The following is a 26829-nucleotide window of genomic DNA, read 5'->3' on the forward strand; positions in this document are numbered from 1 at the left end:
CTAGGGACCATTAGCAGAAACATCCTTTCTGATTTCAAACTGATAACTAGAACCTAAAGTATGAACCTGAACCCCTTGAATAGCATCTGGAGGTGAACTGGAAGCCAGTGTAGTCTTCATGAAACAGGTGTCATATGTTCTGTGCAGATACCACTGCTAAGTACACTGCAGCTGTGTTCTGAATTAGCTAAAGCTTCCTTTCTAGTTTCTCTTCAAAATGGTATACTTGTGTAGAACACCTTGTAGGAGGAGCCTTCAAGGGCACTGAATGACAGTGAGCATTATTGATAAAGGGTGAGCAAACTCCTTTCCCATGGAAGACACCACTTCTGTCCCTCTCTAAGTTCTTCCATCTACCTAATAATATCAAGTTGATCTGAGCTTCAACCACCTCGTCATTATCTATGTTTCTGTCTTGGCCAGTCTGCAGGAAAAGCAAAGAAACCACACAGCTTGGGTTAGATGAGAGTGGGGTGTAAGCCATGTGATGGAACCGCAGCTCCAGCCCTCTCACCGTCTCCCCTGGTGGCCTCACATAGACTGAACAGAAGGGGGGTAATAGAATGGTTCCTGTGAGAGGTCCCTCATGCAAGAGGTGGCTCATGGTGAATAAGCATTTGTACACAAACTCTCTCTGTAATCTTTCTTAAGGAACTGATCCATAAAAGGCGGTTGCATCTAGCCACATCAACAAAACATCAAGGGCAACAGTACTGAAGACTGATAGATCTAAAAGAGTTAATATCAACCCTAGACCTCTGTCATTACCGGGGGAGGACCCAGACAACCAAAATCAGTGCAATATTAACACCACTTGCAAATATAATGCCAGACTGCCAAGGTCAAAGGAAATCCAGGGACTCAGTTGGTACTAGAGTTAATATGTTGCAGTCTTCCAAACCATCTGCCTCCAGAAGTGGTACAATTTAAAAATACATTGTATTTTTGAGACAGATCCCAGGGACTTCATTCACAGCAGTTCCCTCTTCCAAAAATACAATATATTTTAAAATATGTTTTTACTTTCTCAGTCTGTAAATTTCAAAGGACAAAGCCTCCTGTAGAAATCACTGCTCTACAGGATACCTGGCATTCTGATTTGAGTAGTTTTCTTTTTCTTCCCATAATTATATATAAGCTAATACATGTATAGTAGGCTATTGCGTATAATCAGCTTTTATTTATAGCTTTGTAAATAGAGGCAGTTACAGGGATTTCAGCTTTTAAAATGAAAAGGAATTTAAAGCCTTTGTGATGAATAATCTATCTCCTGGGAAGCTTTTCCACCAAAAATTTTGCAGGATCTGCTGATGTTCCTCCACCCTGGACTTGATGTTTCCCCGCCGCTAAAGCAGCTTTTTTTTTCTTGATAAATTCCTGGCTTTGTGTAATTACAGAATCGCATGCCTGTTTTTATTTACACATACATGAGTTGGATCACTTTGCTGAATATTTTAGTAAGAAAGCTGACTATGAAAACAGATAAATGTATTTATACTCAGACCAGCTATTGAATTCCTATTTCCCTCACACACTTTGTTTTTAATTCCATATTTACTCATCCTATTTTCATTCTGGAATGTATATTTTCAGTTACCTTATTATTAAACTGGTTATGAGGGGAAAGGAAATGTTGCTGGAGGCAAAGCCATGAAATACTATATGCTCCCAAATAGAAATGCAATTACAGTACTGTATGCAATATACTTTTATATTCCTAAAATACTGTTTTCCCTCGCAAATTGGAAAAAAGAACAAAAAAATCTTTTTTTTTTTAATGTGTCCTAGAAATCCTATTCTGGTGAAAACACAGCCAGTGCTATTGCTCGCTCCTGTGCAGCCACTGCTTTGTCTCTCTTGGTGCCAGTTTTCATTGTATCCTGCAAGGAGAAGGTTGAGGAAGTCCTGAGTGTACTGACTGCCAGGTTACCTGGGAAACCAAATGCTGATGAGTCTCAAGCTGTTCAAATCCACATAGGCCTTGCTTTGGGGATGTTTATCTCACGTTTGTGTGAAGAAAAAGTCAGGTATGGATTACAGTCTACAGCAGGTGTGTAAATAACTAACTTCCTCCCCTTCCCGTAATGTGGTATTTAAGTTCTGCAGAATAAAGTGTTTACATTTTGTAGTCTAATGATTCCCAAGGTCTTTTGCAAGATTACTTAAAACATCTTTTTTATTTCTTGATTAATCTCTTCTTCTTCCCCTCCTCTGTTATTGTTGCCATACTATGCTAGGTGTGCTTGTTTAAATACAGCATGACACCCTCAAGATTAATGATGCGTTTTAGTTTTCATAATTGTGTAGGTGTGAAGATGCTCATGTGACTCACTTCAGTGATACAGCCACAAAAAGAATGTTAAGGGGATTAGCTTCTCTTATTTATATCATTGTGTGGTGGTATTCACAATTGTAAGAACATGATTGTCACTGTTTGTGTTAAGCTATATGCTGCAGAAGTATGACATACAACAAGAATGTCTGGTTTCTTGCACCTGATACTAAACCTCTTGGCTGCATCATGAAACACACCACTTTCTAAAAGCTGTGTGTATCCAGTATAACGGACCTTCTTGAAAGTGTATCATTACTCTGTGGGGTGACGACAGCATTCTCAGGGACTGTTTGGTAGAAGTTACCTTACAGCATATCTGTGCAAGGTTGAAAGGAGACTCTCCGAGATGATTGCCACAGATTCCTGAATGTTGCCAAGAAATTCAGGCACTCAGCTTAGGCTATGGATGGTTTTAACTTCATGACTTTTAGGGTTTGTGTTTGCTTATACCCATAGTAAAATACAGGTACTTGATTTAGGTCTTGCTGGCATAGCTATTATTTTTATCCCTTCAAGCTGAGGGTTTCTAAAGCAACTCCCTTGGCTAAAATGCATTTTGCATTCATGCGCTACCCTGATATTCAGTACTAAGGGGATAATGGGAAAATAAGATTGCCCTGCTTTTTAAAAACCTACAGCAAAGTTTGAGGTTACATTGCCTCTTGATAATTAGTCAGTAGTGACAACTGAGCTACAGATAAGCCATAAAAGCCTTCTGAGAAAACAGGATTAGATCATCCCACTGTACCAGGGGACCTGAACTATAGTTTGACTTTTTTTTTTTTTTAAAGGAGAATAGCAAGAAGACATTTTTAAAAAATTCCTTGCATATTAAGGCAGGTCGGTTTTTGCTTTTTTGCCACCAAATTTTCTCGCTTGTCATAGTATTAAATTCAGCTACCAAACTCTGACTTAGGAAACTATTCAAGTTGAACCTAGAGATAATTTACACCAAAGCCTTCCTACTCTTTAAGAGGATTTTCAGCACATTCTGTAAGCAAGAAATCCCTTGGGGGTTAGTTCAGGATGTTCAGGCCTCTTTCTCCAAATAAGATCCAAGGATTTTGCTTTTCATTTGTGGTGCCGGTGGTGAGGGAGCAACTTTTCAAGAGTGAGCCACAAAATTAAGTCTCTGAAAACATTAAGCCTGTGAAAAATTAAAGGTGCAGCTGCAGCCAAGTTTTATGGGCCATGTACTACTGTGGTTTTCTTCCTTTTTGGTGTTAGCAGTAAAGGTCTCAGGCTTCTGTGTGAGTGCTGCCTACAACTGAGCCAGTTAGAAACAGTGGTGGGTGCTGAAGTGGATTCGTGGACTTCAGCTGTACATGTGTTTGTGTGAAGGCACAAAAAATGAACAATCATGCATTTACGTAGTATGAAATCTGTTTTTTTTTTTAGCAAATAAAAAACAGTGTTGAATGGCAAGTTCATTCTTACCAATATCACAAGCAGCTTGAGGAGCTGAACAGTATCTTTTCTATTTTTTTTTTTCCTGTAGTGATGTATCTGGCCAACAGATGAATTTACTTCTAATGAAGTCCCTTGATGCATTGGAAGATTGCTGCTTTGACACTAGTCTGGAGTACAAGTAGGTTTATTCCATTACTGATGTCAGTGTTTACTATGATTTTTACCATTCTTATAGTCCATTAGGGCTTCAACCCACAAATTCTGAATTTAGGACCCCAAACCTGTTGCTATGAGGAGACTGATCCTGTCCATCCTTGAATACTTCTACCTGTCTTGTGTCTTTTAAATCCCTTACCGTGCTCATTTTAACATACATGTTAGGATTAAAAATTCAATTATCTTGTTCATTGGCGATGGAGCAGCAGGCAGTGGCAGCAATTTGAGGTGGAGCATTGTTGCGCACCTTACCTGCACATGTTCGTTAATGAAAGACACTTTTGAAAGTGCCCCTCTGTGTTCTTCGATAGCTGCCAAGATGTTCAATGGAGTCTAGTTGCTGCTGCTGCTCTGGAGCCTATTACTGGAATGTGCATGTGTGCACAATATAGTCTGAGCCATAGGAGCAGCTGCCTCTCATGGCTCCTTTATCTGGGAGAGCCAGTCTGTTCAATTAACAGCTGTGGATGGCATGAAGAATATGAAGGGAGGCAAATGTGTGTCATATGCTGCGGATTCCTTGAAGGGAGCTGTATGTCAGCAGGGCAAGACATTGTTGAAGAATATTCATAGTTACCAACATAGGCAAGCCCAAAAGTATCCGCATACTGAATTATTTCCTGTATATTAGTTGCCACTTAACAATCAACATGTACCACAGAATGGCATCTCAGATATGATAGTTACTTTCTATTCTAGGAAGAGAGAAATATCTGCAATATCTCAGGTATCACTGTAGGTAAATGTTAACTTCGTAATGATGACCACTTGTGTTGATTCTTCTGTTACCAAAGGCATCAGAGCAACAATTTCTGTTCTTCCCCTCCCCCTTTGTACTTCTTCAAAAGCCCAGGAGGGGTCACAGCTGTACTTCATTGGGCTCTGAAGTTGGAAAGATTAGTTTGGATTCTGATTTGAGTTTCTCTGCCCTTGGCTGGCATAGAATGCACAGGGAGTTGTATCAGCTGCATCACATTGTTATACCCACCGCTGCTTAAGATAAAAGCTTCACAGTAACAGCCAAAATAGTCTCTCCCCTCCCCCGCACCTGCCAGCGAGAGGCGGACAGAAGAACACAAAACAGTGGAGAAGAGAAGAGGAAAGATTAAAGCCTTTTTTCCCCTGTTTGATATAAGTGTAAAGCGAGTGGGGGGGTGGAGGGGGAAAGAGTGTTAAGCTAGTTATAAAATTGGTGTGCAGTGTGAATCCTTAACTTGAAACTGAGCAAGGAAGTATTTTTAGGCTTTAGTTGCTATTGATTCTTGTCCAGCTAAAACAATAGCTGTTTTTAAAGTGGGTTCCTTTAGCCTTTATATTTTGCACCATAGACACTCTTGCCTATGTGACTTCAGGAGTATGTTTATTTCATTTGGACTTCATCTGCTGGAGATTGTCTGAAGATACTCTGGTGTTCTGTTCCATCAAAAATATGCTACAAACTGTCTGCAAATAGATATAATATGTTACATAAATAAGGAAAAAGTTCAGTTTTACACCCAACATATGTTTCCTCTAAATGTGGTTGGAATAAAGTTGCTTCTATTTAATATGTTTCTGGGAGAGTTGCTTCTGGTGATATAAGTCACCAAGAGCAAATTCATCATGCTGGCCTGATTTAAAAGGTGTGTAGCTTTTATTGAGAGATCTCTAGCTGCTTGGAGCTGCCATGTGCTTGGAGAGGATATGTCTTATATCTTACTGCCATCTAGTGGAAAAGACATCACTTACTACCATATTTTTTCACTGTTGCACAGTAGATCTTTTGGTTTGTATAAATTTTTTTGCAAACTAGTGGCTCAGTACTGCCACTAATACATGATATGCACCATTTAGGAGATGCAGTGAGACATCCTATGTATCAAAGAGCATTACAGATTTTTTCCTTGTGTGCCTATTTAATAGAAAAATTCAGTGCAGTGTGTACTGCATACACTGGAGTTCACATAACACTGTACACTTTTGACTGATACGTTGACTGTCTATGTTGATAATAGTGTTGTTCACATTAGTGATGTTCAGTTTAATTAGGATAATTCTCTCTTGCATTTTTTGTTAGTGTACTAATTCTTTAGTATTTTAAGGCAAAAAACCAAAAGATAGGGAGCTATTTCAAATAAGCAATAAATATTATAATAAGCAACAAGATTACATGAATATTATAAAACATCTGTTCAACTAAACCAACAAATGATTGTTTACACCATCATATTGTACTATTACAGAGCTGCAAGTCTGCGTAAATTACAGAAAAAATACTTAAAATCTTGCAAAACTGTTCTCTTCCAATAGGCCACCATAAGAATGGCACAGTATTGACACTCCCTCTTACCCAAAAACCCAAACAACCAATCAAACATACAAAAAATCCTACCCTGAAACAAATTAGCCTTAAGGGGGGAAGAACCCTAATAACATTTTAGAAAACCAAAAACTTTACTCCCCCCGCCCCCCCAAAAAGGAGACATGTCAGACACTCCAAGCAATCAGATAGGGACTTTGGTATTGCTATTGATTTTACATGGAAGATGCTCAGATGCTACAGTGATGTGTGGTGGTATAAAACCCTAAGATAGAGAATTAAATAAATATTGTTTAGAAACCTATATTCACACACATTACTGTTGAGTATATGTGTATGTGTAAATATATATAAAATGGGGGATTTTGACAAATAACTCAATGATTAAGTCACTAGTAGAGTCATTAGGCTCTCTCTCTCAACATTATTGACACACAGAAGGTTCACTATGTGTTTGCATTCATAGTTATATAATGCCTTTTTATGTTGTTGTTCTAATTTACATTGAATATATTATCTCTCTAAACAAATTCAATTCTACAAGGATCACAGAGAAAGCAAGGTGAAAAGAACCAATCCAAAGAGAACATCCAGTTTCATCCAATTGTTACAACACAATATGCAGATAGCGAATATATTGAACAACATATCGTCCTTGTTTTATTACGTATTGGCTTGGGAATTTTTTTCCTTTTCAACCTGAGAAAAACAGTGTGTGTTGAAGATGGGGTTAACTTTGACCTCTCTTTGGTTTATGTATGCTCCAAATGTTGAAGTATGCCAAGGTAAGTCACAAATAAGTGGTAGTATTTGTGGCTTACCAAATATATATTTTCCTTCCTTAAGGTATATTTTTATAGAGCCTTTCAAATGTTTGGTTACTATATTGATCTATGGTATAGCTGAACTAGTCTACAACTACTTGAAGAACAAACAAGATAGGACAAAAAAGTTTGATTGTGGGCAAAAGATGAATGTTAATGCTTATCTGTTCAGTATATGTGCAATAATGAGCCAGATAAATCTGAAATTTTCAAGGCATTAAATGGCCTCCATTCAAATAATCATCTAACATCCGTGCACAATAAATTGATTTGCCTCTGCAAAATGTTTAATATGATCAAATATCTGCTTGACAGCAGTACAGGGTAAGTTTCAAACATTTTCGGTACAGCGCTCCATCATTAAACCTTCTTATAGATTGCTGGTCCAACTGTAGTCAATGGCAAAAATTCCTGTTAACATCAGTGGTTTCAGGATTTAGCCCTTATGCATAATATTGGCCCTTTTAACTTTTATTTTTGTATTAATTATTTGTGAAGCACTTTGTGGAGCAATATATTCTACAGTACTATATATGGTTGAATTATTCTGCTAAGAAGAGAAAATACCATTATTGTCATTATGTCAGAAATATTACAGTAAGATCCCATAGAGCATGCTGTGGCACTTTCACCGGTATGTTTTTAATGGCCGTATAGACACAATTTAAAAAGAGAGAAGTAAGAATTATCACTAATAAATTCACTGGTTTCCTCACAAAACTTTATTCCTCTTACACTCTCCTATGAAATGTAAATAATTTTTAAAGCATTGTTACACTGGAAATTGTTGTGATTGGAAATCTAACTATATCTAACACATTTTTTCTTTTAGCCAAACTTTGTCTCTAATTTTTGCATATTTTATGGATAAATTATAATATAAAATTTATATATGATAACTTGCGATAATTCTAAATATTTAATTTTCCAATTGTTCATTAGTTCATATATCCCAGTGATATTTAGGAGTATCTGTTGCTGAGGGTTATCTTCATTGTCCTCTGAGGCGTAGATAGAGACTGGGAAAAAATGTCTCTGATCCTTGTAGCCACTGCCAATTGCTGTTGGAAAGTGTTAAATATTTAAAGATAATGCCGAAGTATTTCTTGAAGTTATTTTTTAAACAGGATATCCTAAGTTTTAACAAGAGTCCCCAGAACTCCCGCCCTCCTTGTTTCACATTGCATTGACTGTTCACTTGAACAGTTAATATTGCTAGTGACATCAGTATAGTATATTATGTGCATAAGAGCTGGGAGTGCACCATCTCTAGAGGCAATGAACTCTTATCTGTGTGTCTGTGAGGAAGAGAGAGAGAGCAGTCCTTTAAGGAGATTAGGTATCAGTCACAGTAGTAGTATCTATGCAGTTGAAATGCCATATAGGTTCAAATTGAGTTTCTACAGCTCAGTATCCTGAGTAGTATTGAAAAATAGATCCAAAAGGAGCCTAGGCTTCCTTAACTCTTCCCAATCCATCGGTGATCTTCTTGAAAACACCATCCTGGCCACTATGGATGTAGAAGCCCTCTACACCAACATTCCACACAAAGACTACAAGCTGTCAGGAACAGTATCCCCGATAATGTCACTGCAAACCTGGTAGCTGAACTTTGTGACTTTGTCCTCACCCATAACTATTTCACATTTGGGGACAATGTATACCTTCAAATCAGCAGTGCTGCTATGGGTACCGCATGGCCCCACAGTATCCCAACATTTTCATGGCTGACTTAGAACAACGCTTCCTCAGCTTTCGTCCCCTAATGCCTCTACTCTACTTGCGCTATATTGATGACATCTTCATCATCTGGACCCCTGGAAAAGAAGCCCTTGAGGAATTCCACCATGATTTCAACAATTTCCATCCCACCATCAACCTCAGCCTGGACCAGTCCACACAAGAGATCCACTTCCTGGACACTACAGCGCTAATAAGCGATGGTCACATAAACACCACCCTATACCGGAAACCTACTGAACGCTATTCCTACCTACATGCCTCCAGCTTTCATCCAGACCACACCATATGATCCATTGTCTACAGCCAAGCTCTACGTTACAACCGCATTTGCTCCAACTCCTCAGATAGAGACAAACACCTACAAGATCTCTATCAAGCATTCTTACAACTACAATACCCACCTGCTGAAGTGAAGAAACAGATTGACAGAGCCAGAAGAGTACCCAGAAGTCACCTACTACAGGACGGGCCCAACAAAGAAAATAACAGAACGCCACTAGCCATCACCTTTAGCCCCCAACTAAAACCTCTCCAACGAATCGTCAGGGATCTACAACCTATCCTGAAGGACGACCCATCACTTTCACAGATCTTGGGAGACAGGCCAGTCCTTGCTTACAGACAGCCTCCCAACCTGAAGCAAATACTCACCAGCAACCACACACCACACCACAGAACCACTAACCCAGGAACCTATCCTTGCAACAAAGCCTGTTGCCAGCTGTGCCCACATATCTATTCAGGGGACACCATCACAGGGCCTAATCACATCAGCCACTCTATCAGAAGCTCGTTCACCTGCATATCTACAAATGTGATACATGCCATCATGTGCCAGCAATGCCCCTCTGCCATGTACATTGGTCAAACTGGACAGTCTCTACGTAAAAGAATAAATGGACACAAATCAGACATCAAGAATGATAACATTCAAAAACCAGTTGGAAAACACTTCAATCTCTCTGGTCACTCGATTACACCTAAAAGTGGCAATTCTTCAACAAAAAAACTTCAAAAACAGACTCCAACAAGAGACTGCTGAATTGGAATTAATTTGCAAACTGGATACAATTAACTTAGGCTTGAATAGCGACTGGGAGTGGATGGGTCATTACACAAAGTAAAACTATTTCTCCATGTTTATTCCCCCTCGAACCCCCCACTATTTCTCAGACGTTCTTGTCAACTGCTTGAAATGGCCCACCTTGATTATCACTACAAAATTCCTCCCCACCCACCCCCCGCTCTCCTACTGGTAACAGCTCACCTTAAGTGATCACTCTCTTGTTACAGTGTGTATGGTAACACCCATTGTTTCGTGTTCTCTATGTATATAAATCTCCCCACTGTATTTTCCACTGAATGCATCCGATGAAGTGAACTGTAGCTCACGAAAGCTTATGCTCAAATAAATTTGTTTGTCTCTAAGGTGCCACAAGTTTTCCTTTTCTTTTTGTGAATACAGACTAACACAGCTGCTACTCTGAAACCTAACCATTTTATGTTTTCTCTTCTTTTTAAGCACTGGATGCATCTTGGGTGTAGGACTGGTTCTTTCATTTATGAGTCACAGCAGCCAAACAGAATCACGGGTTCATGTCTCTGCCTCTCTGAGGAAACTCTGTAACTACCTGGATGACAGTGAAGAGCAAAGCAGAACGTTCCAGGAGGTAGGACTCTTTTTTTTAATCATAACTTTCTATCCCCTCCACCTTTCCTTTGTCCCCACCCATAACACTGATTTTTACTGAAGACATAGCCATACATCCCAGACTAATGATACACAATTCCAAGGTATGTTTCTTTTATGCATGAACCTTTGACTTCTAGTTTTTCTTTTATCATAACATTCTAGCTTTATATTTATTAAATAAAGCTTATTTGAGATTCTGTGTTTTTTATTTAATACAGCACCGGCACTAAAAAATAATGCATCAAACTATTTTTAGATAGAAACTTTGTCTCTTCTTAGGTAGAATCCTTGCTGCAAGGGATAGTTTCCCAGAAAGCACAAAGCAAGTTACTGATAAACGAGGATAACCCTTCCTTTAAAGTGGTCTCTGCTCCTTTCTTTGAAAGTTCGTTTTGCTTGCTCCTGTGATTGTAGCACTAAGGAATGCTACTGTGGCTGAGAGTTTGTCAGCATTTCCCATTATAACAGTTTTCAAATGTTTTAAAACTCAGATGAGTGGGGTTTAAGCATAACATTATTTATATAGTGCCAAAATGCATGACACTTAACAGACAAATGAGATGTCATCCCTGCCCCAAAGAGTTTACAATTCAAGTTGAGATGTAACTTGATTAGTGAGGCTGACAAAACTGGGGAAACCGTAATGGAGACTGAGAGAGAGAGCAAATTAGAGCATGTGCTTATATTTAAAAAAAGCCTGTTCCTGTCACATTTAAGCCCATTGCATGCTGAATAGTTGAATTACATAATCCCCTGTTTTTCTAAGGGATTTATAAGCCATCAGTACAGAGTTCTACTTTTTTTGTACAGCACTAAAACTTGTTTCTTTTCTTTTTTAAAATAAAGGTATATTTTTATATAGTTCAGTTTTTGCTGGCAGTCAATATATGTTGTAGATTAGCCTTCTGTAGTTCTTGGATTTTGCAATGAAGTGTTTTATAGCTATAAAGTAATGTTTCATCCCCATTGATTCTAGAGTGCTTTACTGAACCTTAACTGATGTACAAATTTTACACAGGGTTCAGTGCAGCAACTGCTGGAGTGACATGCAGCAGCTGTTTAACATTACGAAAGACTTTGGGATAAGAAGTAAAGCATACTTCTTTTCCATTTGAAACTCCATAGGGAATTTAGGGAGAAGGTATGTAATTACGCCAGTTACAGTTTGCCCAGGATACTGGGACATGACTACACTTTCAAAAAAAGCTATGGAATCTTTGATGACCAGAAGTGGTTGGGACCGTAGCTTACCATTTGTGTTTGTGAGGAAGGTTTCTGCACTCCCTGTCTTATTCCTGTCCAATATGTTCAACATTCCATACCTGCATCATACAGGATTAATCCCTGACTCGTCAGTATTGTATCCTGTTGCACTAGTGTGTTCTTTAGAGGTCTCCCATCCAAGTACTGACCTGGTCCAACCTTGCTGCATCTGAGAGCTGATGGGATCACAGCACATTGTGGTATAACCTCAAAGTATTTTCTTTCATTGTGTGATCTCCTGATTACACATACTGAAAAATGTGACTCTGTGTGTAGAAGGTCAAACAAAATTTTACCAAAATATTTTTAAGCATGTAGTTTTGGACTTAAGCACGAAAAATATCAGTCCAGAGGATGAATCTTTCTAGGAAATTAAAAACAGCTGAAAATAAGGCTTATCATTGTAAAAAAAAACTTCTTTACCGTAACTATAATTATGCCAGAACAGCACCGCATGTTTTTAAATACATAAGCCATCAGCATCCTGCATTGCCTGGGACCAGGGGTTCTCAACTTTTTACTTTCTGAGATCCCCCACAACATGCTATAAAAACTTCCTGGCCCACAACCGTTTTTCTGCATATCCAGTAGATTAAAAGCCAGGGCAGGCATTAGGGAGTAGCAAGCAAGGCAGTTGCCCTAGGCACCACACAACAGGGGCCCCACAAAGCTAAGTTACTCAGACTTTGGCTTCAGCTCCAGGTGGTGGGGCTTCTGACCCACACAGTGGGGCTTTAACTTTCCACCCTGAGTTCTAGCAAGTCTAGCAACCCTGCTTGACGGACCCCCTGAAACCTGCTTGCGGCCCCCCCAGGGGGCCCTAGACTCCCATCTCTTATAATCTTATGTAAAGTTTCTGTTCACAACACTGAAGAATTTAGGATGCTCTTTAAATGTCACAACTCTGTCTCCAGACGGACAATAAATACAAGCATTGTGCTAACACTGGATTGAATAAAATATACAAAGGCAAAGGAGACCAGAGTTAAGGCAGCAATTACAATTTACTACTTTGGTTTAGATATAGGAATTCATAAACATTTCAAAATACTAGGTACGTCTCTTACTATTTGTAGTACCTGGGCACAAAAGTTTGGGTTAAGGGCGTATGTTTAGCTCTCAACATTAGATTTCCTTTGGTTTGGAGTATCAGTTAGTAGTGTAATTTTAATGTTTGATTGTTTGTCCGTTAATGGCCAGATACTGTAAATTTGACTGTTATCACAATCCTGACATGTAGCATGCAGCAACATTGGAAACCACATGGAAAGCTTGTATTGGTCTGGTTATTTTACAGTGGACTTATTCCTATACTAAATGACTGTATCCACAATTTATTTCACTTGTTTCCTAGAATTAGGTATCCTTGAATACATTTGGGGTGGGTTACTCATTATCTGGGGTGGGGTGGGGGAATGAGGTGCCTTGGTGTATATCTACAGTATTCTTTAAAAGGTGTTTCCTATGTGTTCCCACCTTGGGAAATGTTAACCTGTCTTTTTTTTTTTTTTTAACCTGTATTTTCCCCCTTTCCCTTTATTCAGATCCTTGCCTACTCCATTGCCTGTTCCTGCGTGTCTGCTTTCAGCATGAAAATCATAGAGGCAGTGGAGGCTGAAGAGATCATGAACAAGTTGCGGACATTAGCGGAAAATAATCAGCAGGTTATATCCACAGTTTGGACCGCTTTCTTTCATTATATTAGTTTCTTTTCCTATGTATCTTTAACACTGCACCCATGTCAGCATAAGATGGAAATTCCTTGATTTCTTGGGTATTTGTTTGAAAGTGTGTGATTTGAGGAGTGTACAATGAAGGCCAGTTGTTTGATATGTATATTCCCTATAACTGTTCATGACCAAAGGGTGAGACAAAAACTGAATTTATATATGCTGACCATGTTTAAGGGAAAAGCTTACATTTTGATTTCAGGGTGTCTCAGCACCTTGAACCTCCCAATTAATATCTTCTTCCTAGTTCTGTTCTTGAGACCTTCTCTCACTGGGGAAATAGCCTTTCTCTGGGTTCTCTTGAATTATAGGTAAGGCTACAGTTTTGTCACGGAGGTCGAGGAAGTCACAGAATCCATGACTTCCAAAGAACTCTGTGACTTCAGCCCTGGGGGCTGGGAGCTGCAGGGTCCCATCACCTGCAGTGGCAGGGAGCTGTAAGGTACCCACCGCCTCCTGAAGCAGTGAGCCCCCAAGCTCTCAGCTGCCATGGGCAGTGGAGGTACCCCGCAACTCCTTGCTAGCCACAGCGGCAGGGGGGACCCCCAGCAGCTCCCCGGCTGCTGCGGCAGGGCAGGGGGGCCGCTGCAGGAGGATAAGGGGAGCCCTGCAGCTCCCCTGCTGCCACAGGGGGCAAGGGGCCCCAGCAGTGCTCCCCTGCTGTCATGGAGGGCAGGGGGATCCCCACAGTGTTCCCTGCCACTGGGAAGGGGACCATACAGCTCCCCTCTGCCACTGGTGGCAGAGGGTCCTGGAACTCTGAGTCCCCACCAGTGGTGGGGGCCCCAGAGATCCCAGCCACCTCGCAGCTGCCCAGTCCCTTCTCATTTTATCATGGATATTTTTAATAAAAGTCAGGACAGGTCCAGGGCTTTTTTTTCTTGATTTTTCTTTATTGCCCGTGACCTGTCCATGACTGTTACTAAAAATATCCATGATAAAATCTTAGCCGTAATTATATTTCTACTCTTTCTGTAGACTCCATACTGCTGATCACAAACACAACCCTAATAGCTTGGTGTCTCAACCACAACTTCTTCTAGGGTTTCCCTTTCCACACAGTCAGTGTTCTAGGACAGCGATTTTCAAACTGTGGGTCATGACCCCATTTTCATGGGGTTGCCAGGGTTGGCTTAGACTTGCTGGGGCCCGGGGCCCAAGCCCGAGTGCTTCAGCCCTGGGCAGCAAGGCTCAGGTTACAGGCCCCCTGCCTGGGGCTGAAGCCCTTGGGCTTGGGCTTTGGTCCCCCGGCCTGGGGAGATGGGGCTTTCACTTTACCCCCACCCATGCCCTGGGCTGGCGGGGCTTGGTTGGGCTCAGGCTTTGATCCCCCTTCCTGGGGTCCTGTAGTAATTTTTGTTGTCAGAAAGGGGTCATGGTGCAATGAAGTTTGAGAATCCCTGTTCTAGGATCTCCATCTAACAGATGATCAAAACAGCATTCTTTTGTTACTTCAGCATCCCTTGACTGCCCTTCTGTCACAGTTTGACTCCCTTCGCTCCAACAGCCTTGTTTCAGCACTGCTTCTTTCTCCTCGTCGAGCCAATCTCTACCAATGGGAAAAGAGAAGTGCTGTCACCGAGAGGAAATGCTGACAGGACTGTTCACAGTAATCAGCAGACTAGTAAATGTATCTGGAAATGGGAGGCAAATCAACATTTACTTTTGTAATCCTTTTTCTTCACATCAGAAAACCATCCTAGAAAACAGAGACTCCTGCATCTTGGTCCCTGGGGCACTTGCTGGTGGTCTGCAAACAGCTGGCTGGTCATATGATACTAGTCATATGATATTCATATAACTAGTTTCATATTCATACTAGTCATGATACTGTGATGCTAACTTGCCAGCAAGTTAAAGTAGTATGGACTGGATGAATGGACTGTAAGGTGGATAGAAAGCTGGCTAGATCATCGGGCTCAACGGGTAGTGATCAATGGCTCCATGTCTAGTTGGCAGCCAGTATCAAGCAGAGCGCCCCAAGGGTCGGTTCTGGGGCTAGTTTTGTTCAATATCTTCAATAACCATCTGAAGGATGGCGTAGATTGCACCCTCAGCAAGTTTGCAGATGACAGTAAACTGGGAGGAGTGGTAGATACGCTGGAAGGTAGGGACAGGATACAGAGGGACCTAGACAAATTAGAGGATTGGGCCAAAAGAAATCCGATGAAGTTCAACAAGGACAAGTGCAGAGTCCTGCACTTAGGACAGAAGAATCCCATGCACTGCTACAGACTAGGGACCAAGTAGCTAGGCAGCAGTTCTGCAGAAAAGGACCTAGGGGTTACAGTGGACGAGAAGCTGGATATGAGTCAACAGTGTGCCCTTGTTGCCAAGAAGGCTAACGGCATTTTGGGCTGTATAAGTAGGAGCATTGCCAGCAGATCAAGGGACGTGATCTTTCCCTCTATTCGACATTGGTGAGACCTCATCTTGAGTACTATGTCCAGTTTTGGGCCCCACTCTACAAGAAGGATGTGGAAAAATTGGAAAGAGTCCAGTGGAGGGCAACAAAAATGATTAGGGGGCTGGAACACATGATTTATGAGGAGAGGCTGAGGGAACTGGGATTATTTAGTCTGCAGAAGAGAAGAATTGAGGGGGGATTTGATAGCTGCTTTCAACTACCTGAAAGGGGGTTCCAAAGAGGATGGATCTAGACTGTTCTCAGTGGTACCAGATGACAGAATGAGGAGTAATGGTCGCCAGTTGTAGTGGGGGAGGTTTAGGTTGGATATTAGGAAAAACTTTTTCACTGGGAGCGTGGTGAAGCACTGTCACGGGTTACCTAGGGAGGTGGTGGAATCTGCTTCCTTAGAGGTTTCTAATGTCAGGCTTGACAAAGCCCTGGCTGGGATGATTTAGTTGGGGCTTGGTTCTGCTTTGAGCAGGGGGTTGGACTAGATGACCCTTCCAACCCTGATATTCTATGATTCTGTGATTCTAGTTCCTTCTTTTTTCCAGCTGCTAAATCACATTAAAGAAGCTACAAATACATCATGCTGTTGCCTAATGTCACTGTTTCATGTAAACAATTGCTGCAGTTGCAACAAGGGTGTTGTGTAATTGTGAAGTAGGTATTCTGTCAGTGGGAGGGGATTTGGTCTAGGAGACAATGTTGATATTAAAATATGATCCATACTGAAGAAGGTTGAGAATTCCCTGCCTTAAAGCACGGACTTTGTCCCACAGAATCAAGGAGTAGAAACTTGTAATGAGAATCCACTCTGATCATGATGAGTGTCTATACAGCTGCTGATGTCCTAATAATTACATTATTAACTAATTTGCATTCCACTAGTTCCTTCCTCATCACCAGGTTAAGGCAAAGGAGGCCTTGATGTTGTCTGGTATAGTTACAAATATATATGTTGCAAATAACGCACACAGTTACGTACATGCTTAATTTTAAGTACATGCGTAATGCCATTGACTTAAGCAGGTGCTTAAGCTTTTGCTGATGGTGGCCTAAATAGCTCTCTGAACTACAACACTTGTTCTTCAGCTCTCAAAAAACAGGTATCTGTCACTTGACCTAAAGAAGTCCATTGACTGATAGCAGTAGCAGTCTCTATCCTTTTTTCAAGCCAGTCATTAGAGGGCAACATCATTCCCTGATATGTATACATAGACACGCACCAAACTGGTAGATTACAACATGACAGGGCTCAACATCGTAAAACTGGATGCTTCATATAATTCGATTTCCTGAAATTGATACCTGTAGTTTTATCTCTTTGTTTCAGTCAACTATTGGTTTTAAAAGCACCTGCTGTTTTGAATGATGATGTAGTTTGTGTTAATGAACATATCAGTAGGAAGTACTGCATCTGGAAAATGCGGGATGTTTTTCTTTTAAAAAAGGAATACATGGGCTTTTGTGAAAGCTGTTTTATAATCTGTGTTTTTGACATCTTGTGTTTCCTGCAGACATCCGGTTTTGCTTTGGCATTGGGTAGCATAGTTCACGGTTTGTCAGTCTGTGGACATGGGAAAGCAGAAGATTTGAGTAACAGACTGCTTCCTGCCTGGATGAAAATTGTGCTTGCAGAGGTAGAGGAGCTGTCTGTCTGTCCTTTTAAAAAAAATAAATTACTAATGAGCTTATTTCATTAAGGAGAACGAAATAGTTAAGAATAGTTTTAATTATTGAGCGGGCAATTAGATTCACATTTAGAAGCAAGAATCTCTCTGCAGTCTGTTTAAAGAAAAAGCAAAATTTTCCTCTTTGCATGCTTGCGCATGTCCATTCCATGATAGGTGTGCGTGCACTGTGCGCACGGTCACTGGAGACTTTTTCCTCAGTGGTATCCATCGGGCCGGCTCTAGTGCCCTATGCTGTTGTGTGCCTCATGCACCAATATAAGGAGCCTGCTGTCTCTGCATCCTTTCACAGCCTTCTTACCGCCCATGACGGTCCCTGGAACAGCTCCTCCTGCTTTGACAAACTCTTACTCAGTGCTCTTAGTTCAGTCCTTTTCCCTTGTTTCTCTATCCTAGTTCTTTATTTTCTCAGTTTAGACTGTTGTAGATTAGTTGTATGTAGTTAGTTGGTGCTTCTCACCCTGTTAGTGGAGTTTCATCTGCTGCTGGGGCATGCCTCAGTCCCCAGGTTCGAAACCCTGTGCCTCCTGCAGCCAACCCATGCCTGTGAGTGACCCGCACTCCAGTTGTCTGAAGTGCCTGGGAGAGACTCATCAGGGACCTCTGTCGGAACTTCAAGTCCCGTACAAAGAAGAACAAGGAGGCCAGGTTGAAGTCCCTCCTGATGGAGGCAGCACTTAGTCCCTCATTGGAGCCGAGAAGGTCCCACTCAGCACCCAGTACCTCAGAGTTGGTGCGGAGTGCTCCTCCCACTGTGGGAGTCTCTTGGCACCATTCTCCTTCACCTGTGCCAAAGAAAAAACATAAGATTCAGCTGGCCAAGAGGGGACTCTGAAGAGAGCCAAGCATGGGGAGCACAGTGGAGTGCGGCCTGAGTGAGGCCACTCCTCTGCCCCCGCTCTGAGGGGGGCACCATTGAGTTGGCCTCATATGCAGGCTCCATTGAGTCCAGTCCCAGACAATCCCTCGGCATCAGAGGGGCAATACAGCACCAGTGGGATCACGGTACTGTCTACTCTGGAGGCGTTCATTGCAGCCAGGGACCTTCTGGCACTATCGGTAAGGCTGCATTTGTGTCACGGAGGTCATGGAAGTCACAGAATCGGAATCCATGACTTCTAGAGACCTCCATGACATTCTCTGCTTCAGCCCCAGGGCTGCAGGACTCTGGAGCTGACAGCCAGTGGCAGGGTTCCAGTGACAGGTGCTAGCAGCAAGAAGCGACAAGGGGGACCCTGCAAAGTTCCAGTGACAAGTGACAGACTCCTGAGGGGGCCCTCCTCAGGGTTCAAGCAGTGGGCGACAGCCTCGCATCGGGGGATGGGGATGTCTCGGGTAAGCGGCTCGGATGTCCCATTTTCTCTTTGGGAAATACAGTCACCCTACAGCTCCCAGCCACTGTGGGTGGAGGGGGAACCCCACAGATCCCAGCCACTAAGGTGGTGGGTGGAAACCATGGAGCCGCAACAGTAAAAGTCACAGACAGGTCACGGCTTCTGTGAATTTTTGTTTATTGCCTGTGACCTGTCCGTAACTTTTACTAAAAGTAATCGTGACAAAAACTTAGCCTTAGCTATTGGTACTGCTTTTGCCTGCAGTACAATAGTCGGTGGTTTCATTGCTGGGGAGCAAAAGGGAGCACGTGGCCACTACTAGAGCGACTTACCCCGCCAAATGGAAGCGTTTTCTCCATGTGGTCTTCCCAACGAGACCTCTGACCTGCTAGATCACCTCTCCAGTCAATGCTGCTTCTTCTGAAACAGCAGGGCCTAGCCATTTCATCTATTTAAGGTACACCTAGCAGCCATCTCAGCCTTCCACCCTGTGGTGGAGGATAGTTGTTTTTTTTGTCACAAAATGTCCATTTCCTTCTTCAAGGGCTTAGAGAGATTATACCTGCAAATTCGCGAACCCATTCCCCCGTGGGACCTAAACCTGGTCCTGTCAAGACTCTCAGGCCCTCCTTTTGAGCTGCTGACATCGTGCCCCTTGTCATACCTCTCCTGGAAGGTCGTGACCTGGTCGTCAGTGCATACTTTTTCATCCTATTATGCTGTTAGGGGGCTTATTCCTTCATGCACTTACTTCCCTGGTCCTTCTCGCATGAACAGAGAGCAACAATACTCAAAGTCCAAAGATGCAAACAATTTGATGTTTATTGGGGTGAACTTCCAGCAAGGATGATTCCAGTTTCCTTTCTTAGTGTCCCCCTTCCCAGCTCTGACACCACAGAGCCTTACCTGTGTCCCTGTTCCCATTCCCCCCCGTTAGCAAAACATGATTCCAGTTTCCCCACCCCTATTCCCTGTTCCCATTCCCCCCCCGTTTACTTCCTGATTGACAGCAGACTATATAGTAAAACTTGAGTTCTGCTTAGCTATACCTTAACCTATCATTTTACTGAAGTTTAACTAGCCAATCCTAACATATTGTAACATGATTATTTAACCAATTATATCCCACCACCTTAATTAGTTTACACCCAGCAAAATTCATTATACAGCAGACAGAAACAATCACAGAACCAGGCAGGGTTATACAGACAAACAATAGGGAAATGGGGACTACAATGATAGAACAACACAGAAATGAGGATTTCACATCCCAGCTATTGATAAGTGAGTTCTTGCCAGACAGGATGCTATCAACCTAAGTTTCCTTTTACATTTTCTAGGCACTTCCCTTTCTCTGGAGGTGATAGGCACTATCAGGACAGGATTGTATTCCTAACAGCCCAATAGCACCTTATTTCAATTATACTAGTTTTGAATGTGAGGATGTGACCGTTGGCTTCCCAGCTTTTGGCTGCCTCTGCTGCTTAGCCAAAGGCCTTAGCCTAAGAACAGGGCCTCAGACTGTCACAGTAAGAGAAGGCCCTTACACTGGCAGACAGTGATTTTGATTCTTTCTTTTTTATCTCTATAACTAGCTAAGTGATCAGAATACACCTAAATTCTTAGAGTATAGGCCTTTACAGACAGGCCTGCATATCTATATCCTAACATACGCCATCACCCAGCAGGCTAGAGATGATGCTGGGTTTGGTAGAGCAGTATTGCAATCTGCATGTCCATGAACTGTCAGCCTAACTCCTAAGCTATTGCTTGGGAGGCACCTAATGTGGAATGGACATGAGCAAGCATTCAAAGAAGAAAAAATGGTTAATAACTTTTCTGTAACTGTTGTTCTTTGAGATATGTTGGTCATGTCCATTCCACGACCCACCCTCCTGCCCCTCTGTCAGAGTTAGCCGGCAAGAGGTAACTCAGAGGTTATGGAGCTGGCTTGGCTCCTTATACTGGTGCACCAGAGGGCGCTAGAGCCAGCCCGATGGATACCACTGAGGGAAAAATCTCTGGTGACTGTGCACCCAGCATGCTCATACCTAACGTGGTATGGACATCTTGAAGAACATCAGTTACAGAAAGGTTATTAACCGTTGGGTTTTTTTATAAGCAACAAGGTAATGTAAGACAGCTCTCTACCAAAAATATTCCAGATAGTCTGTGAGAGCTCAACTGCATTCTTTACTCACACTGAGTAGTATCTTAGTCCATGAGTAGTCACACTAACATTGAGATTACTTATGAAGTAAGGTGGTACTTAACAAAAATTAGACTGGCAAATGGAATTGTTGTGTTTTGCTGTTCACTGTAAGTTTACCCTAAGCGCATATTTCATTAAGTAATAAATGGCTTTAGCTCTACTTTTATCAGCCTGTAAATTGCCATCTGTATGCCCAGTGAATACTGAAGCTACGCTGTGATGCTTAGATTGCATTTAGTGTAGTAGGTGGAGCTGAACAATTCTAGGCCTACTGAAGGCAACATTAATCACTGTCATTTAACTGAATAGAAAATTGAGTGAAATGTATTCATTTATTATGCTTACAATTCCGTAGTAATGATTTATCCCATTGTGCCAAAAATTACATATGAAATGTAACTTTAAAAGCAGATCCTAAATGAATTCTCCAAGATGGGATTTGAAGGTAAATATTAATAACAGCAACACAAAATTTTGACAGTCTGTATAAAGACTCTGTCATCTCAGCATGTTCTTATGGGTGATGCACTTCAAAGATGTTAGACTGGAACATGCTGTAGTGGGAGATGCTACATCAATGAGAAATATACTGTTGTTTGAGAAAAGGAGCAAGTCCCAGAAATGCTATGTATTTCAGAACCTTGGTAACATAGTTGGGTCTCACACTCAGAGGCGAGCATATGAGTGTGTTGGGGAAGAGGTATGTCTGTATAGTTCAGAATTAAAATGAAAGTCTTTTCTTGGAGGAAAATGCCTTTGCTGTTCAGTGTTTTGCCACCTTCCTCCCCTTTGTCATGTGTTGGTTTTGCTTGGATTTATAGGGGTCTCCCACAATGCAGCGTCTGGCTGCTGTCAATGGGCTGGTCGCATTGGTGGGTTCTGAAGCATCCATGATACAGGTAAAAAGACATAAGCACATGATACTTGTGTTTCCTTTAGAAACAAAGTTAAAGATTCAGGCTGGAAAAGAATGGGATCACATCTCTATGAGCACCTATAACATCAGAATGGATTTTTTTTTTGGTGGGGGGGGCGGAGGTGGTGTTTAATACATTGAATAATTAAATAACTAGGCTTACTTAATAGCAAAACATTCAGTTTGCTGCAGAGTTTTGAATTAATTGTACAAACATTTATTTCCTCTGTCAGAATAATATCTTTGAAAAGAAAATTTGGTCCTTAGGTTGCTTTCAACAATTTTTGTTGGGTATGAGAGCTAAACCTGTTCCTCCACCATCAATTATGCATTTCATTGTTTTGCTTTTCCTTCAGATGTTCACATAGTTTTGCTTATTTTTTCCTGGCAGCTGAAATCTGAGGCTATCCAGTCCTCCCAGTTTCAAAATAAACTTAATGAAATCATCAGAACCCTGACACAGGTGAGAGGATCATGTCTGTCTCCAATAATGTGTGATGTGAACTGTACTACAGTACCTTGTGTGGAGGATCCAGATTTAATTTAAAAAAAAAAAAAAAGTACCATTGTTTTTGTGTCCAGCTTGCTGTTGCAGCATGGAATGAAGAGATAATGAGACTAGCCTACAAATTCATGTCCAATGATTGCCTTCACAGATAGTCAGTTTTTCTGGGGTGATTGGTCTTCAAACAAATGCAGCTTGGCTTTTAGGACACCTTCATCAATCCAGTTTGTCCTCCACCCAGAACAGAACGTCTGGTAAGATGCTTCCGTTGTTGTTGTTTAAGAATAGATGACAGGCTTTAGGTGGAGGCCCTTGTGCTAGAACACTGCAGCCACGTAAAATGAAAAGACAATCTTTGGCTCTAAAAGCTCACAATCCAAGGCATGAACTTGGAAGTTGTAACATGCAATCAGATCCTTATACCCATGCAGAGCCTCATTAAAGTCAGTGAAAAGAACAGGAGTACTTGTGGCACCTTAGAGACTAACAAATTTATTAGAGCATAAGCTTTCGTGGGCTACAGCCCACTTCATTGGATGCATAGAATGGAACATATAGTAAGAAGATATATACACATACAGAGAAGGTGGAAGTTGCCATACAAACTGTAAGAGGCTAATTAATTAAGATGAGCTATTATCAGCAGGAGAAAAAAACTTTTGTAGTGATAATCAAGATGGCAAATACTCTCCAGCAACCACACAACAAAAACATTAACGCAGGAACCTATCCTTACAACAAAGCCCAATGTCAACTCTGTCCACATATTTATTCAAGTGGCACCATCATAGGACCTAATCACATTAGCCCCATGAAGGGCTCGTTCACCTGCAGATCTACCAATGTGATACATGCCATCATGTGCCAGCAATGCCCCTCTGCCATGTACATTGGCCAAACCGGACAGTCTCTATGCAAAAGAATAAATGGACACAAATCTGACATCAGTAATCATAACATTCAAAAACCGGTAGGAGAACACTTCAACCTCTCTGGCCACTCAGTAAAAGACTTAAGGGTGGCAATTTTGCAACAGACAAGCTTCAAAAACAGACTCTAGTGAGAAACTGCTGACCTTGAATTAATATGCAAACTAGATACCATAACTTGGGTTTGAATAGAGACTGGGAGTGACTGGGTCATTACACATATTGATTCTATTTCCCCATGTTAAGTATCCTCACACCTTCTTGTCAACTGTCTAAATGGGCCATCTTGATTATCACTACAAAAGTTTTTTTTCTCCCGCTGATAATAGCGGATACAGACTAACACAGCTGCTACTCTGAAACCTGTCATTAAAGTCAGTGGTGTTGAGTGCAAGGGTCTCTTCCCATGTTTCTGCTTGCAGAATCAGAGTGTAAGAGCTCACGAGCTAAACTTTTCCAGTCCAATCTGTATTTTAAAATTAATTTAAAAAATTCTGTGTTGTAAATTCAAAACTAGAAAATAATTCATAATTGTTTTAAAATTAGATTTGTGCAGGAGGACCTTGAACTGTGTTTTGCAACTGAAATATTTATACTGTGCTCTGAGAGCTAATTGGATTTCCAGTTTTGCTGACTTCTTATTTCAGCATTTCAGCATTCTTATTTCCCCTTAAATATTTTAAACGTTTAAAAACCAACAAATACAAAGAAAGGACAATAAATGAGATTAATTTTTCATAACTGTACTCCTACAGGTGAGCTATTCTCTGATTAGCTAAAAGGCACAACTAATCTGTCTTCATAAGCAGTCCAGTACAGCTATTAACGAAGGATGAAATTAATCTCTGTGCAGAGGGTCAGCATGAGGGCTATGCATCACTTAAGTCCCACTTAAGCCTATAAAAGAGCATAAGTGGGATTTAAATGGTACATAGACTCTTTACTGGCCCTCAGTGCAGGTATGAATTTCTCCTAATGGTTTGGAGTGACCAATTATAACTGCACCAGTAATCCACCAGGTAAATGATTGCAGGGCAAGGTGACTGATGAAATATAATTCAATAGAGGGAGCTAAATATAGGCCATTAGTTTTAATCTGACTCAAATTGTAAATGAGTCAGTAGCATCAAGAAGGGACACATGGCCACACCACAAAAACAACCCTCAATCCTCTTGGTGGCAGTCTTGGCAGAGAGGCCAAGGACTTAGTGGGTATGGAGTGTAACCTGTGTTATTATGCTTCGCAGTGTTCCCTACAGGTTCATATTGTCCATATTGCTCTAATATCTGACTGGTGCTTTGAATGTGGAAACTTGTTTAACACACTGGGAAAAATTGTATGTCCTCTTTTACCGAAGAAAGAGGAGTTTCATGTTATTGTAAACCACAGAAGTTCCAGAAGAAACAGTGCATCCGTTTAGTTCCTTTGTTTTAATTCGAAGGAACAGTGCATCCGTTTCATTCCTTCGTTTGAGACTGCTTGGTCTTTGACATATAAACTCTTGTCATTGTACCTGAGTAGAATTATGGAAGTTAAATATATGCATGAAGAAGTGAATAGATACCCCTTTGTATTAGTAGTGGGTGGTTCGTGAGCAGTGCTGATGTTGGGCTACAGAAGCAGAAAGCAGAGCAATTGTATTTTAGCCTGACATCCAAACTGGAAATGTGAAACCCTGAAGTAATTTTCAAGAAACATGATCATGAATATTTTTGTGATACATACTGAGTTCAGTCATAATAATAGTTATTCATGAATATTTGGATGAGGGATGGGTATTTGTGAATATGGTTATGAATCCTGAAAGTTTCACATGTTCTAACATGAATGATTTATTCATCCATAAACTGATAACAAAAGCAGATTATTTTCCTGTTTTAAAAAGTTCAGTGCTACATTCGTGGAGCAGAAACAACACTATGTGATTTAGGATAGGCATACCTCACAACTACTGAATAACAAATAGCTTGGGTGAACAGTTTGCAAACAATCGACAGTCTGTAAATTAACAATCGACAGTCTGTAAAAACAACCCTCAATCCTCTTGGTGGCAGTCTTGGCAGAGAGGCCAAGGACTTAGTGGGTATGGAGTGTGACCTGTGTTATTATGCTTCGCAGTGTTCCCTACAGGTTAGGGTAAAGCCCTATAAATTGAGATGTGGGGAGAAGTTTACACACCACAATAGCTTTTTAGTGGACAAATGAATGAATCTGTTCCTCATTGCTGGCAGTCCAGCATCTTTCATCAACACTAAATTCACATGGAAAGAAAGATGGGTGGGGGGGAAGCCAGTGATAACATCTGCATCAGTCTTTTGATCTAATAGAAATAGTCACTATCAGTGTGTTAACCGAGGATCAGTTCATAAATACCTCATTTTGCCTTTGAATGTATAGGGTAGTTGGAAATTATTATTTGTCCTGCCAAATTGTTGGCTTATTTCATAATTTTTGTCTTCACAGTTCCTCCAGACTTCAGCTACTTGCCTGAAAACAGCTTTATCAGGGCAGCTATTGACTTTGCCATTGAAGGAGGAAAGAAAGGTGAGATGGAGCAAATTCCATAATGATGTGAAAATGTGCTGCTTCTGTCAAATGTGATTTGACCTATGTTTTTACCTGTCAAAACCTATAAAAAATCACTAATGAATTATATTAAAAATAAAAATTTCAGTGAAGAATATTTTAATATAAACCATGTTGGAATCTTGTTAAATTTGGGTAGAAAATCAGAGTGAAGATAAGGTAGTTTTTTCTACAGAATAGCTAGTTGAGGCCAGCCCTTTACTCCAGTCGGACTTTATATTGAGTTAGCTATCTTGACATTTAAAAAAACAACCCCCACCTTCTTTGCAGTAAAGACAAAGCCTTCGACTTGGGCTTGGGTAGAAGTTAAATGACGGCTAGAATTTGCATTGTAGATGTCTGTTGGATGGAACTAGGGGAACTGGTGGCAGAAAGCTTTGCTCTGTTCCGAATTCTGGTGCTGATTTCCTGTGTGAATATGGATAAATCATGCAATCTCTCTGCATCAGTTTCCCTGCCTGTAAAATGAAGACAATAATAACTGACCTCAGAGAAGTGGTGTAAGGCTTAATTTATTAATGTGTGTAAAGTGCTTTGAGAGTTTCGGATGGAAGTTGCTGTAGAAGTACAAATTATTTTAAAGTATTTTTATTTCTAAAATTAATTTTAGACTAGCTCCCCTTCAGCAGAGACAGAAGAAGACTTCTTTAGCAGACCGTTCTTTGTATAATCCAACAACTGCATTCCAAAAAGTTTGCAGCATATTCAGCCAATTGCAGTCAATACAAA

At 41.0% G+C, this 26829-nt stretch overlaps 1 protein-coding gene across 3 annotated transcripts in view; it reads left to right on the plus strand.

Moving 5' to 3' along the window:
• Nucleotides 1-26829, plus strand: part of FOCAD (focadhesin) — a 198753-nt gene that overhangs the window by 155551 nt on the left and 16373 nt on the right. For all 3 annotated transcript variants that reach the window (XM_077817702.1, XM_077817703.1, XM_077817705.1), the window contains exons 27-35: nucleotides 1789-2027; nucleotides 3834-3923; nucleotides 10350-10497; nucleotides 13328-13447; nucleotides 17444-17566; nucleotides 21985-22062; nucleotides 22471-22542; nucleotides 22736-22838; nucleotides 25978-26058. In XM_077817702.1, coding sequence (XP_077673828.1) covers nucleotides 1789-2027; nucleotides 3834-3923; nucleotides 10350-10497; nucleotides 13328-13447; nucleotides 17444-17566; nucleotides 21985-22062; nucleotides 22471-22542; nucleotides 22736-22838; nucleotides 25978-26058 — 1054 coding nt within the window. The remainder of the gene's footprint in view (nucleotides 1-1788; nucleotides 2028-3833; nucleotides 3924-10349; nucleotides 10498-13327; nucleotides 13448-17443; nucleotides 17567-21984; nucleotides 22063-22470; nucleotides 22543-22735; nucleotides 22839-25977; nucleotides 26059-26829) is intronic.

This window comes from Eretmochelys imbricata, chromosome 5, assembly GCF_965152235.1.
Source record: "Eretmochelys imbricata isolate rEreImb1 chromosome 5, rEreImb1.hap1, whole genome shotgun sequence".
NCBI lineage: Eukaryota > Metazoa > Chordata > Testudines > Cheloniidae > Eretmochelys > Eretmochelys imbricata.